The 13,818-nt window shown below is 28.6% G+C and overlaps 2 protein-coding genes across 2 annotated transcripts; one reads left to right on the top strand and one right to left on the bottom strand.

Moving 5' to 3' along the window:
* Positions 1–6,372: 6,372 nt before the first annotated feature.
* LOC138932636 (uncharacterized) lies at positions 6,373–10,106 on the bottom strand. The gene is made up of 9 exons (XM_070294662.1): positions 9,889–10,106; positions 9,371–9,559; positions 9,015–9,254; positions 8,579–8,779; positions 8,226–8,435; positions 7,715–7,918; positions 7,250–7,498; positions 6,587–7,033; positions 6,373–6,389 (listed from the first exon to the last, which is right to left on the bottom strand). The coding sequence occupies exons 1-9, from the start codon at positions 9,953–9,955 to the stop codon at positions 6,373–6,375; spliced, it is 1,824 nt and encodes a 607-aa protein (XP_070150763.1). The 5' UTR covers positions 9,956–10,106.
* Positions 10,107–10,524: 418 nt separating this feature from the next.
* LOC138932890 (G patch domain-containing protein 4) lies at positions 10,525–13,204 on the top strand. The gene is made up of 2 exons (XM_070295176.1): positions 10,525–10,807; positions 11,003–13,204. Exons 1-2 carry the CDS (start codon positions 10,759–10,761, stop codon positions 12,535–12,537), a joined length of 1,584 nt encoding a protein of 527 aa, XP_070151277.1. The 5' UTR covers positions 10,525–10,758; the 3' UTR covers positions 12,538–13,204.
* The last annotated feature ends 614 nt before the right edge of the window (positions 13,205–13,818 follow it).

Here is a 13,818-nt window from a genome sequence, read left to right as displayed (position 1 = left end):
CGCACTAGAACCGCGCTACACTTTTCTCGACATTTCTCAATTTCGCGATCGCAAAATATCCCATTTTGTGCGAGAATCATACGACGAGCCGACAACTCGGGAATTCAACGTTATCTTTGAGCAAGGGTTAAGCCCAAAACGGGAGAAGATTGATTCGATCGTATGAAATCTACGATAACAAGGTTCGCTCGACTCTTGTCCGCGCATGTTCGCATCTCAAGTTGATTTGAATTTGATTAGGTACGATTTCAGTTGAGACACCAGGGTGCTATACCACAGGCGATATCAAAAGGCAGGGTAGACGCTTCGAGAATGAAGATCCCCATTTATTAAGTGCAAACAATCTATACAATTTAAAAAATGGGAGGTCAACCTCTCTAGCGTGCGAAAATCGGGCCTAATTAATTCAGTCAACTCTCAATGCGATACTTATATTGCTGACGATACAAGAGAAGAGACTCATTAGCGACGATTCCAAGACGATCGACTCAACTCCAACCGATTCGGGTCGAACCATTTGACGAAGCAGAGCGTAACCCCAATCAGCCGATACTTGAGCCTAAGCTCAAAACCGCACAGTCGATGTACATACGTACATGACATACGTATGCGGCCGGCATCACCTCGTGCCGCGGCACAAGAGGCGTGAGAACGTTGCATAAGCAACGTGTCTCAATGAGACATCCCATTTAATCGGCATCGGTGGTACGATATTCTCCTTGACAATTACAAAATTGGGATATCACGCGATGATGCAACAAACTTTCGACGCGCGACGCTTTGCACGACACCCTCGCAATTAAACGCGCGATACTTTGCACGATACTCCCGCATCTTGATACGCGACACTTTGCATCCGAACTTGAACGCACGGTTTGCACGGTATTCTAACGTGTCTTAGATTTTTGAATTGCCGGAATCAATCTGTTCAATAATTTATCGCACCAGTTTATCGAGTTCATTGTGCTGTATCAGACACGGATGACGATGGCTTCTTCCATGTCTTCTTCGACGACGTCTTCATTAGTAGTGATGCTTCATTAATTATTAATTTTCTAGTATTAACAATATTTTTTCTTCCCCTCTATTTAAAAGCCCCTTTAATGAATATTAATTGAAATAAATATTAATATTACCGAATTACAGAGAATTAAATGAAAAAAAATTTTATACGCTTTTTGTTACGCGAGAACTCGATATCTCTGCTCTATCAATCTTTGTGTGTTGTTAATCCGTAACTTATTTACAATTAATGCGGCTTGTCGTGCTATTCTCGCCTAAATACGTAACAGTATATCTCGGGCAATCTTAAAAATAAAAAAAAAATATAATTTGGCGCGTATAATTCGGACTATAGAAAGTCTAACATATTATCGTAAATTCTTCTGCAAATTTTGAATTATTATCTCTTTTGTTGTTCTTTTAGTCGCGATAAAATACTCGCAAAATATCTTTTAGAACATACACGTTACTTTACAATATATCTCTCTAATTAGTATAGAGCCAAGTTATCAATCCATATGAATCGGATTACAAAAAATTAGAATTAAATATATATACAATAACATTAAATTATTAATGATTATATAATCATTTAAAGAATTTATAATCATACACGCAATTAATGATCATTATATAGTATGTTTATAAAATAAATTAGTTTAAATGTACGTATTATAAAAGTATTATAAAATGTTTCCTGTTGATTTTAATATGAAATATTAATCTAATCTGTTGTAATCCATTTATTCATTTTGAGGTAATGGGACTAACTACAATCTACAGTCTATCTAAAATCCAAAATCTACAATCAACTCACTATAAAATCATTACCTCGTAATAAAATGTAATTCATATCACTCACCACCCGATGCGCAGCAACGGAGTTGACTGCATCGAAGCTACGTTGATCTGTAACATGCAAATAGAATATAAATTGTAGCAGCGCCTGAAATAAGTAATAATATATCAAAAAATTATTGTTATACGCATTGAGTTTTATTTTTCATACGTACAATAACAAACTAAAGTCATATATTTGATCTATAGAAAAATTTTTATGGACTAAATAACCAAATTAATATAAATAGTGTATAAATAAAAATAATATCCAATTTATAAATTATTTTTATACAGTGTTAATTTGTAAAATATACAACTTTATCTATTTAATCTAATTTCAAACAAGTGTCCAAACTACATCTCAAAATGTAATTACAGCGTGCATTTTTGTATGCACATTGACAGGTATTCTCATATATTCCAGAATTTAAGTATTTGACCTACTTTATTCTAATTTATCTTAATTTTAAGACAGAATGGATTTATATTATATTATATGTATATGTGTGAGATAAATGATTTATAATGTTTCTATATTCTTAATTTAAACTTTTATTATTATCATATAATTTTTATTATACTTTAATATGATTTTAAGATAGATAATGTGATTTCTAATATGAAGTAATTTAAAAAACAATTAATAAATAAGAATTTATTATTGCATTTATTATTATTGCAAATTTGAATGCATATTTTTATATATTAATATTATATTTATATCAATATTATTATATTTTTATATTTTAATATATAAATCAGAATATCAGAAGAACATTATAAATTGTTTGATTTTTGTTTCTAATGTATTTATTATTTTTTAAATATAATTTATACATATATCTATCAATTTTCCCAAATCTTACCTTGTAATTAAAATAGAAAACAGTTTAAATCCTTATCGATGCGATGTGCAGTTATACAGCGTAATATACAGTATTAATCTGTAAAACATACAAATTTATCTATTTAATCTAATTTAAATATTTAAAACAAGTGTCCAAACTACATCTCAAAATGTAATTAGAGCATGCATTAAAATTTTCCTTTGATTAAATTGTGTCAAATAATAATAATATATACATAAAAAATAATAAATTATTCACCTCATGGTTATTTCGCCGTCATTTGATACCGCTCCGGACCTTCTCCTTCCTTTTATACTTCACCTTTTTTATTTCACTACTATCGCTCTTTTGTGATACTCTCTGGAAAAAAAAACCAATTAATTACAATTACACGCACATTAATCACACCCGAATATAATTAACGAGCGGTATTTTTGCACAAAATTTTAATGGCAGGTGACGCGCTAACCATTGCATTAGTACACTACACAATCGAAAATGATTAAAATATGATTTTAATACATGAAAATTATTGTAAGTATATGAGAGTATATCATGAAAGACAATGATTTCCATAAATTGTTATCGCTATTCTTATCTACTCAAGTAAATGTAGCGTGCAAAATGTTTTCTTCGACAAAAAGCCATTGTCGCGATATATTTAATCGCTTAATCAAATTAAATAATCACGCAAGTTGATACTCACTAACCAACACATACTTGACCATGTTCGACGAGTTTTTTCGCGATCGAAAATTAATGCGACACCGCGTTATTGACTTAATAAGATACTCCGCGATTAATTCCTAAGCAAGCTTTCGATAAGGATAATATTAGACATAATGTAAATTCGATTATAAATACATATAGAAGAATAGATTCGTTTCTAAACAAATACTCGGAAGATGGATAGAATAAAAGTATATCCAAAATGGCCGATTATGTTAACCGAAAAGACACTTGACTTTTTATTCTTATAATTCCCGTTTAATATGCCATAAAACTATTAAATATTCTCACGGTCTATTCAAGAAAACAATTCTATTGCGTATAATCGTATCTATTTGATTCGATTATCTCTTTGGCGGCTTACCTGTGCGGATATTACCGAAGCTCGCAATTTCCGCGTCTGTACCAAGCGCCGTTCCGTGGGAAAAGAGGAAGAAGCCGGATGTAACGCCCTGAAATCAGCGCCAGTATTTTTTGCAATCGCGTCTGAAAAATTAATATAACGGCGCGCCGCGTCGTTGACTTAATAAAATGCTCTGCGATTAATTCCTAAGCAAGCATTCGATAAAGATAATACTAGACATAATGTACATTTGATTATAAATACATGTAGAAGAATAGATTCGTCTCTAAACAAATACTCGGAAGACGAATAGAATAAAAGTATATCCACAATGGTCGATTATCTTAACCGAAAAGACGCTTGACTTTTTATTCTTATAATTCCCGTCTAATGTGCCATAAAACTATTAAATATTCTCACAGTCTATTTAAGAAAACAATTCTATTACGTATAATCGTATCTATTTGGTTCGATTATCTCTTTGTCGGATTACCTGTGCGGATATTTTCGAAGCTCGCAATTTCTACGTCTGTGCCAAGCGCCGTTTCCGCGGGAAAAGAGGAAGCAGCCGAACGTAACGTCTTGAAATTAGCGCCGGTATACTTTGTCCTGATTGGTCAAACCTTAAAATAGTAATTCGCGGATATATCGAGCTATCTCATTGGCTGCGATCGAAAAGACGCTAGAGATGCTTCGAAGTATTGCATTAACCAATCAGAATAAAGAAATATTTACTCTTTTTGTCCTGATTGGTCAATCAAACGCTTCGAAGCATTTGGAGCGTTTTCCCGACCGTAGCCATTATTAGTGGATATATATCAACACGCATTCTCGCGGAATCGAAATTTTTAAAATCAGCCAATCAAGTTGAAGAAGTCGCACGAAATCTACCGAAAATCGCCGAGAAGTTCTCGAACATTTGGCGCGGGAATTAAAATCATTTAAAGTCTACGCAAATTAACGTGATACGAGATATCCACAATTAATATTTTTTCTTCAAAGTAGTGTAAAAATGAACGTTTATTATCGATCATACGCATTCGAATTTTTAACAAAATTTTCAACTATCTCCAGTTGTCTTTAATATGTATCATGATATCAAGAATGATAATATCTCCCTTGTCACGGTTGTCGCAAATATTTCTAATAAAAAACGGCTCAAAAGTCATGATTCGCGAGGATCGTGCTCACCGAATCGTATACGAGAATCTGGGTATTTTATTCGCAACAGCAAAGTTGAAGGATGCAAATAAATAGACCGAGCTATTTTCTAACCTGTTTATTTCGATATTTGTACACGTATGTAAATGATGAAAGCGAATCTTTCTATCCATGCTTCACTTTCATTTTAATAATCAAATCTAACAAAAGAATACATTCTTATCGCATTTTTTATCTTATCTTTTATTTCTTAATCAAACATATTTGAATACTGTTGACATTGTTTTGTATTATTTATAGTTGGAGAGCGTGAAGTATCTCATTATGATAATAATGTGATAATATAAATTATTTGATTTAATTTTATCGCTTGAATACTTTTTGACTAGAGTTCCGTATTCAACACTTTCTTCCAGAAAAAAATAGAAAGGAAATAAATACAGTAAAAGATTGGATGCTTATAATTATGGTAATATCTTATTATTGATAACGATTGAGTTATTCACTGCATGATATATACAACAAGCAGTTTGACAAGCTATTTTGACTTTTATAGATTTATAGCTAAAGATTTAAAGAAAAATATAAAATTATTGATATTTGATAAATTATTAATTATAATGATAATTGTAAAATATTTGATAAATTATTATAATATTTGAAAATAGATTTATATATGATACTTTATCTTGTCATTTAGGAATATTTGTGATTCAAGAAGAATTTTAGCAAGGATCAAATATAAATACCAAAACCATACAATAATATAGAGTAAGTGTAATAGTACAACAGATTTTATCGTAAAGAAATTCTATATCTTCTATATTTATATAAATAAGATTTATAAACAGAAATGTATTTTAAAACTATATTGTTTATTGATAAGAATATGATTTATAATATATACAAAGATTTCACAAATTTTAAATTTGTTCATTACATCTTAAAAGATGAAGATTATTTTTAAAAAATTTTAATAAATTTGACATTAAAGTAAAAGTAGTGCTAAATAAAAAATTAATTATGTGAGTTATTATACAATATTAATTACTGTATGCATTATGAAAACTGTAAAAATAGTCATTTATTGAAAGTTTGTAGAATACAAAATCTTTCAAGAAGAAAAAAATATTTTTGAAGTAATATAAAAATATGTGCTGAATAAAAAGAATATAAATATCTCAAATATTATAAATTTGAAATACTTCTCATTTGTTCATAAAATTGAGAATTTATTGCAAGAGATTTTTCTGTAGAAATATAAAATACTCTATATAGATATCTTATTTTATTAGAAAAATAACAAATAATAAATTGAATTTATAATTTTTATTAATAATAATTATATGTTTATTGATTTTAAAAATAATTATTTTTTATTTTGTACTAACTTTGTGAATATTATGATATAATTAGGTCGATTTTGATATAGAAACATCTTTTTTTCTATTAAATCAGACATGATACTATGGATAATAATATCGATTAGGCAGAAAATAGACGAGAGATCGAAATTTCCCTGGATATATTTTAATTTTATTATATGATCTTGCATTAAACACAGGAATTGATAAATATCTAAATATGGATTTATTCCAAATTTTGTTGTTACCTTTTGAAGATACATTGATGTTACTGAATGAAGAGTTTGATTTAAATTTACCATGAATATTGTTCTCTGCATCTTTTGAAGTTAGTTTTATTTTGATCGGTTTTTCAAAGATATGATAAGAAGGAATGAGAAAAACAGTAATATTATTGTTATTACTAGCTTTTTCTTCATTTTCTTCTACATATATGATTTTTTCAGTATAGCTTTTTCTAGCATTATAATTATTCTTATAATCAGAAGAATTAGAAATTATTGAATTTCTTTCTTCTTTAAAAAAGAAATTGTTTTGAAGATTATCATTATGATTTGTCGAGCTGGGAAAACTATGATTCGTAAACAAAGGTATGGTAGCATGAAGAGACTTTTGGTTATCTCCTTCATCATAATAAGATGCTGCCGTTGTCTTCGAAAGCGAAAATGTTTGCAGCAAGTCATTATTGCCTGATAATGCATAGCTCGTGTTCAAGTTCGATCTATGAGGCGTGCATGCTGCTGACCCTTCAAATTTATGATTTATGGCTCTTACTATATATTTATATATAATTATTCTTTTCCATTTGTTATTTTTATTAAGTAACTATGATTATTTCTAGGATTGACATAGAAAATGGATTTATCAAATTTAAATTATCTATATATAATTGGCAAATTTTATCATAAATTCTCTTATTCCATAATATTTTCCTATTTTTCAGAATATTTTCATATACTTACAAGGTTGACAAATATATGTTTGACTTTGATTGCAATCCAGCCCATATATGATGGGAGTGTAATCTGCATGATCAAAATTCAAACAATTTGCATCATTATTGTAACATTGACCAGCTGAGCACCATGGAATAAAGCTTGCATCCATTTCGGAAACTAGCTCGCTAGTACTTTCCCAAGTCCATCTCCAGAGTGGCGTATCGTTGAACATCGACAATTTACGTCGGCCATCAGTCCAGATATGCCGCAGTTCTGCAATTATCAAACATATGAAATAAGTAATTAAATATAATCTGAAATTCGTAATTTATGATTTAAATATACTTTTATTTTATAACTTTTCTATTTTCTAATGTTGCAGATAATTTTTACGATATATTATTGTGTAAAAATCAAGATATTCATTTCTTTCATTTAATGCATGCATAATATTCTATCTATTCTTTCATATAAAATTGTTCTTCATACTCGTTATCTTGCCTTTTCTGTTGTCTTCCATCAAAGACATCATATGATTAATAATTTTTGAAGAATTTAGTATAATGAGTGATGCATTCAATTCTTTACATGAGAGCTGAGCTTGAAACCATGTGAGTGCATGGAGTCCTATCCAGTAAAGACATTCCTCTACATAAACTGGGATGGGCTTTTTATTCATCCACTTTCTTGAGGCTAAAATTAAAAGAAATTATGATAGCAAGTGTGATTTTAAGTAAATATAATAATTATAAGTATAAATTTTCCTTCTCAGAATATTTCATAATAATTTAATTTTTAACATAATACAACTTTTTGAATGGTTATTCTTTAAATATCAAACATATTCTAAAAATTCAATTATTGAGTTTTACATTTTATGTATTCAAGAATTTATAAAAGACAAATATTAAACAAAATAATATATAATTGAGTCAATAAATTTATTCTTATCATGTATACATTAATTCTACAGTTATTTTTATAGTTATAATTTTCTTACGTCTTTGACAAAGAACATCGCGTTTACGATCACACTTTGCTTCCAAATAAACCGGTATTTCACATATGTGTCTATCTAACAGAAGACAACCATGCAATTCTCTATTGTGGCCTTTCCATAAATCATTGTTCGAAATATTGCTGCCAGATGATAACCACTTCCACATATTTACAGTCGCATATCCGCCGATCCATGCGTTCTCGATCGATTCTCGAAATCATATGATGACTATTAGTCAAATATAAGCAGAAATTTTATTACATAAGAAATTGTTATATTATTATATAAAGAATAATTATTTAAAACTTTTTATAAAAGTGTCATATCCTATTTAATCTGGTTTTATGAAATACCAGGTCGGGCTCGTATCATGAGGAATGCCAAGGATTGAGCTTGTGACATTGTTTTGACTTCAGCGATTTGCAAACCCTCCTTCCGACAGTGAACAACAGCTTCTGGCCAAGTGAGTTTCGTTGAATATAATATGAATTCTTCTTCATCCATGCGAGTGGAACCCATCATCTTGGTACTTTTACCGTTGGATTGATCCCTATCTGTACATTAAAAAAGAAATAATTAATTCATTTAGCAATGTATTTAACATATTAGCAATAGATTTAAATCGCTATTGTTTATTATGATATGTATAAATTCTACATTTACATTATCACTTTGGATAAATATAATCTGTCATAATAATAATGAAATAACAAAAATTATTTTTAAATATGATAACGCATGCAAGTAATATCAAATATGGCAAACTATTCTAGATGAAAAATTATCTACCTCTTTGGCAGATAAAAGATCTTCGTTGATTGCATCGCAATGGAACAAAAATTGATTTGTTGTGATGTAATCTGTCTATGCTCAGGCACTGTTGTAAATCTTCGTTAGAAGAATTCGGATACCATAAACTAATATTTCGATATGATACACTCTTTAGAATCAACTTATTCCCGTTTGAGATCCAGAACCAGGCACCGAGAGAATCTTCCCGTCCTCCAATCCATAGATTATCATAAATCGCTGATTAAGTATTATTGATCTTGAGTTGATTAAGATTTTAATCTCCAAAAGCATAATTTCTCACAAAAAGATTTTAATCAATAATAAGTTAAATTTTCAGGTTTCTCGGTACTCACGCAAATCATTATCGACGATCGCATGGATTGCAATTTGCGCTTTTCGATCAGTATCCACTGTCGCAAGCTCGGCTTTATAATTTAAACAAATTACTCGAGCCTCGTCCCAGGTTACGCGATATCCGCAAAATATATATTCTACATTGTCATCCACAAAAATATGCGTGGCGAGGTCATTTGACGATAAATCTGCAGTTTATATCATAAACTATTCAAAATATTTGAATATCGCAAATCGGTTATTAATTTATTAAAGGAAAAAATTTGCATTAAACAATATTTTGATTAATCATTGATTAATTATTTGGATATGATCAGAATATTGATACATTAGTTCATTAGTATCTCTAAATTATTTAATATATAAAATATTGATTAAGATAAAATATATATATATATATATATATATATATATATATATATATATATATATAAATTGTTTTTTTCCGCAAATTAATCTACTGTAAATGAAAAATATTATAAATAATTAAAAAATATGATATGAATTTTTATCATACTCAAAAATTGCGCGATGATCTGTCTCGGCACTATCAAATAAAACGGGAAAAAAAGGATCGTTAACATTTCGCTGCAACTACTAGCACAAATAGCCTTCGACTGACCGTTATCGCTGGCCGATTCTAACAATGATCGCCAATGTTTTTAAACAAAGTGTACCATATTGCATACCATGTCTGATATAACATTGAGATTATTATCACTTATTGTAAATCTAAAAAAATATTAGAAAAAAAGCGCGAAAAGAAACTATAAAAATAAATAAAAGTAAAGAATAGTGACAAAAAAAGTAAGTTTCGTGATCTGCTATATTTTTTATTACTATTAGAGAAACTGATATTAAAAACTAACTGATGCTTTTACAAATATGATAAAAGCTATTGTAAATGCGCAAACATGAGCGTAATAAATAAGAAAATATATATATAAACAATGTTGATAGATCTAACTACTACTTCACTAAAATATATAAAGTTGAAATATATCTTTTAAACTAATAGCTTTTATATAAACATATACGATATAAATATTTTTCAATGTTCACAGAGGGGGGAAAAAGAGATATTCCCAGATTTAAAATTTCATAAATTCTTTATAAATCCCTATTATTATGATTATATATTTTTTTAATATTTTGTTAATTTTTGAATTTAAATTTTCGCAGTTGCAAAATATCGATAGTTGATAAATTTCTTGTTATCGATATTTATATTTAAGTAGACACAATATTTCGTGCAATTGGCTATTGAGGGCGCATGCGAAAATCCTATTCGTAATCCGTAACATATGACAACATGCATGTGAATGTACGGTTTAAGGAGTATATAAAGGATTGTCTATGTTATACGTAATAACATAAACGGTGATAAATGGCTAATTTTGCGAAAACGCAACTACTAAAGTACGGTTGGAAAGAAGGTACGATATCGCGTGAATGTTCGGCTCGAATAAAACTGCGTAACCTTGTTTGTTACGACGCAGATAAGCGACGTCTAACTAAATCTTAATTTTATCACACGACATGAATGTTGCTCTTATTTTATCTCTCTTTATTATTTATATTGCGATATTTGCAACGGACAAAGCAAATAAAAATTTTTTTTGATAATATAGGAAAGGGACTCGGTAAAAATGAGAACGGCCTTACGGAAGCCATAAGACCGACGTTAAAATTCGATAATGCGGGTATAGGATACAACGAAAACAACTCGGAGCACTGGTGGGAAGCTTTGTATGATAATGCTGCCAAAAATATCAAGGTCGACTCGCATGACAATGAAGTTTCTTTGTCTACAATTAACAACTCGAATATAATTGATGCTTGGAATACTGTTTCTTCTAAGAAGAGCAAAAAGACTGAGCAACAAAAATATGGAAACTTTTTGAAAACCTCTACTCTTCACAATGGTTGTTTAATACAAGATACTTCTATGGAGAAGGAAGAGACTGCAAAAGATTCTATATATATTCCATTGACTGATGAACAGTTATATAAAGCATGTGGTGGTAGAACAGCAAAACCAACAAGACATGGTCTCATGTTAAGTGGAAAACTTGCGAGAATTGCACAACAAGATAGAATATTTCTAGATGTTAATATTGGTGATGTATGTCAACTAGATGCAAGTCTAGTTAAAAAGAATATTATGACTCATAGGAAGACAGATGTAGAATTAGATACAGAGGAAAGTGAGGATCCAGAAGACTTTCAGGAAATGGTTGATGATCAAAACACAGGAAATGAAACTTCGGAATATGAAACTAAAGATTTTGTTATCAGATCCAAAAGTGCAAGAAAAAGTCACAAAAAAAGAATAAATAAATTCATACAGCAATTTAGTATTTGTAGTCTGAAAGGAAAAACAGATTCAGAGTATAATTCTCTACATGACGAAGAATTAGCAAAATTTAAAAAAGAAAAAGATTGTAAGTCACAATTAGATATAAAATCGGGAAAGTGTAGCAAGAAAAAAAAGAAAAATAGGCGAAAGAGAAGTTTTGAACAAGAGGTTCAACGTAATGCATATAATATTCTATATAAAACGGCATCTGATATACAAGATAAACTGAAGGATACAACAGAGGATGTATATCTATCAAAATCAAAGAAATCTAGTTTACAACAAAAAATGTATATTTATCAAAGTCAAAGAAATCCATTTATTTCAAGTTCAAATAACTTAAATGATAAAGCTAAGAAGGATATTGGTAAAATAATGCTTCCAACAGATAGGGAGATAAGAAATATGAATATTGAACAACAAGAGCAAAAAACTACAAGTTGGAAGTATTTTGATGTTGGCGAAAGAGATTTCAAGCCACCAATGAAAAAATTCTATTCACTACATTATGATAAATCCCCCAAAATATCATTTTATAAATCTCTTTCTATAAGTTCAACTAAAGACCAATCGCATATAAACAATTTAGATGATAAATTACACAATAAAGACAAAAAAATCAAAAAAAAAATGCACCAGCAGAAACGAATCAAAAAACAACTAGAGAAAGTTATCAATCCAGTAAATTTTTGTACAGATGATTTAAATACTGTAATAAAGAAGCTAACAACATTTGATCTTACAGAAGAGGTAAGTGCAAATGCATTCAAAAAAAAGCTCACTCAAACTCATCTTACACCTGTTTAAAAAAAATCCAAAATAGAATAGAAAATAAATTATTGAGATTATTGACAATTATTAATTAAATTGCATTATCGCATATAAATCTGGATAATCTCTGGTACGTTTCCGCTTTTGTACATTAAAATATAAATCTTAATAATGAAATATATGAAAGTCTAATATTTAAGAAGGAAAAATTGTATTTAATTATTCATACATAACAACACATACAGAACTGATGAAAAATGCAAATAATAATATTTAATTATTGCATCATTTGTTATTATTCATATAATTTCTATTTTAACGAGAAACCCAATCTGTTTTTATTACTTTTTGTTGTACATTTTGTGTGCTCAATTTTTTTGATCTTTTTTACATATAAAGATGCTAAACATTATTATATATCTGTTTTTTCCCTCTATTATGTGAATTTATGAAAATTATATTAATCAAATAAATGTTTATGAAATGTTTACTTTTTATTATATTTCTATTCCTTATATTATTACATCAAAAGTAACATTTATATGAAAAAGATATTTGCTAAAATAAATACAATTAATGAATAAAATTATTATTATTATTATTATACTATACATTCTTGAACATGTACATAAAAGATAATTTAGGAAAAAATAACATTAATAAAAAAAACCATGTTACCTTTCACCAATAATAGACAATATTTCATAGATGCTTTATATTTCATGAGTGAGCATTATGGTTTCGATATAAATAATACTTTGCATTATCAATTATATATTTGTAAATTGTTAGACTCTGTAAAATTATGATTTGCTTATTTCAAGAAAATTGATATTATTAAACGAAAAAAGATTTGAAGTATTTTTGAAATGAGCAAAGTCTACAATAGTTTTATATACATATAAATCAAGATATAAATTATATAGAAATAATTTGTAACAATTATACATTAATTATTATACTTTTCACAAACATAACTGCACGCGACATCTAATTATAAATAAAATTAATATGAAACCCATCAATTTTACCTATGTTTTTAAAATTTCTTCTCTTCTGTCTAAGCAAAGTTCCTATCATAAAAAATCAATGCAGCATGTTGTATTTTCTTATATGTAAAACACTTATATCTTTGTATTTTTAATAAATAATTGCATCTTAGTTTTTTCTCTTTATTTGAAATGCAATACAGAACAATATTTATATTTGCTTTATACACAATTCCTGTTGTATATTTACACAAATGTACGAATCAATGTCCTTATTTAAAAGCTTTAGAAAATGTATTTGTAATAATATATGAACAGCATACTAATA

The sequence above is a fragment of the Polyergus mexicanus genome, unplaced genomic scaffold (genome assembly GCF_030449975.1).
Source record: "Polyergus mexicanus isolate NDT 795.1 unplaced genomic scaffold, iyPolMexi1.0 SCAF_4, whole genome shotgun sequence".
NCBI classification, from domain to species: domain Eukaryota; kingdom Metazoa; phylum Arthropoda; class Insecta; order Hymenoptera; family Formicidae; genus Polyergus; species Polyergus mexicanus.
The sequence above is the reverse complement of the archived record's forward strand: the minus strand, read 5'-3'. Positions and strand labels throughout refer to the sequence as shown.

What these genes read in the sequence shown, in the direction of transcription:
- LOC138932636 (XM_070294662.1), bottom strand. Translation starts at nt 9,955, where the DNA reads ATGTTAACGATCCTTTTTTTCCCGTTTTATTTGATAGTGCCGAGACAG. An exon ending in ATCTTTTATCTGCCAAAGAG is followed by an intron (nt 8,780 to 9,014) that starts GTAGATAATTTT and finishes TTTAATGTACAG; the next exon opens with ATAGGGATCAATCCAACGGT. An exon ending in CAGAAAAGGCAAGATAACGA is followed by an intron (nt 7,499 to 7,714) that starts GTATGAAGAACA and finishes TGATAATTGCAG; the next exon opens with AACTGCGGCATATCTGGACT.
- LOC138932890 (XM_070295176.1), top strand. Translation starts at nt 10,759, where the DNA reads ATGGCTAATTTTGCGAAAACGCAACTACTAAAGTACGGTTGGAAAGAA. An exon ending in AAAGTACGGTTGGAAAGAAG is followed by an intron (nt 10,808 to 11,002) that starts GTACGATATCGC and finishes TTGATAATATAG; the next exon opens with GAAAGGGACTCGGTAAAAAT.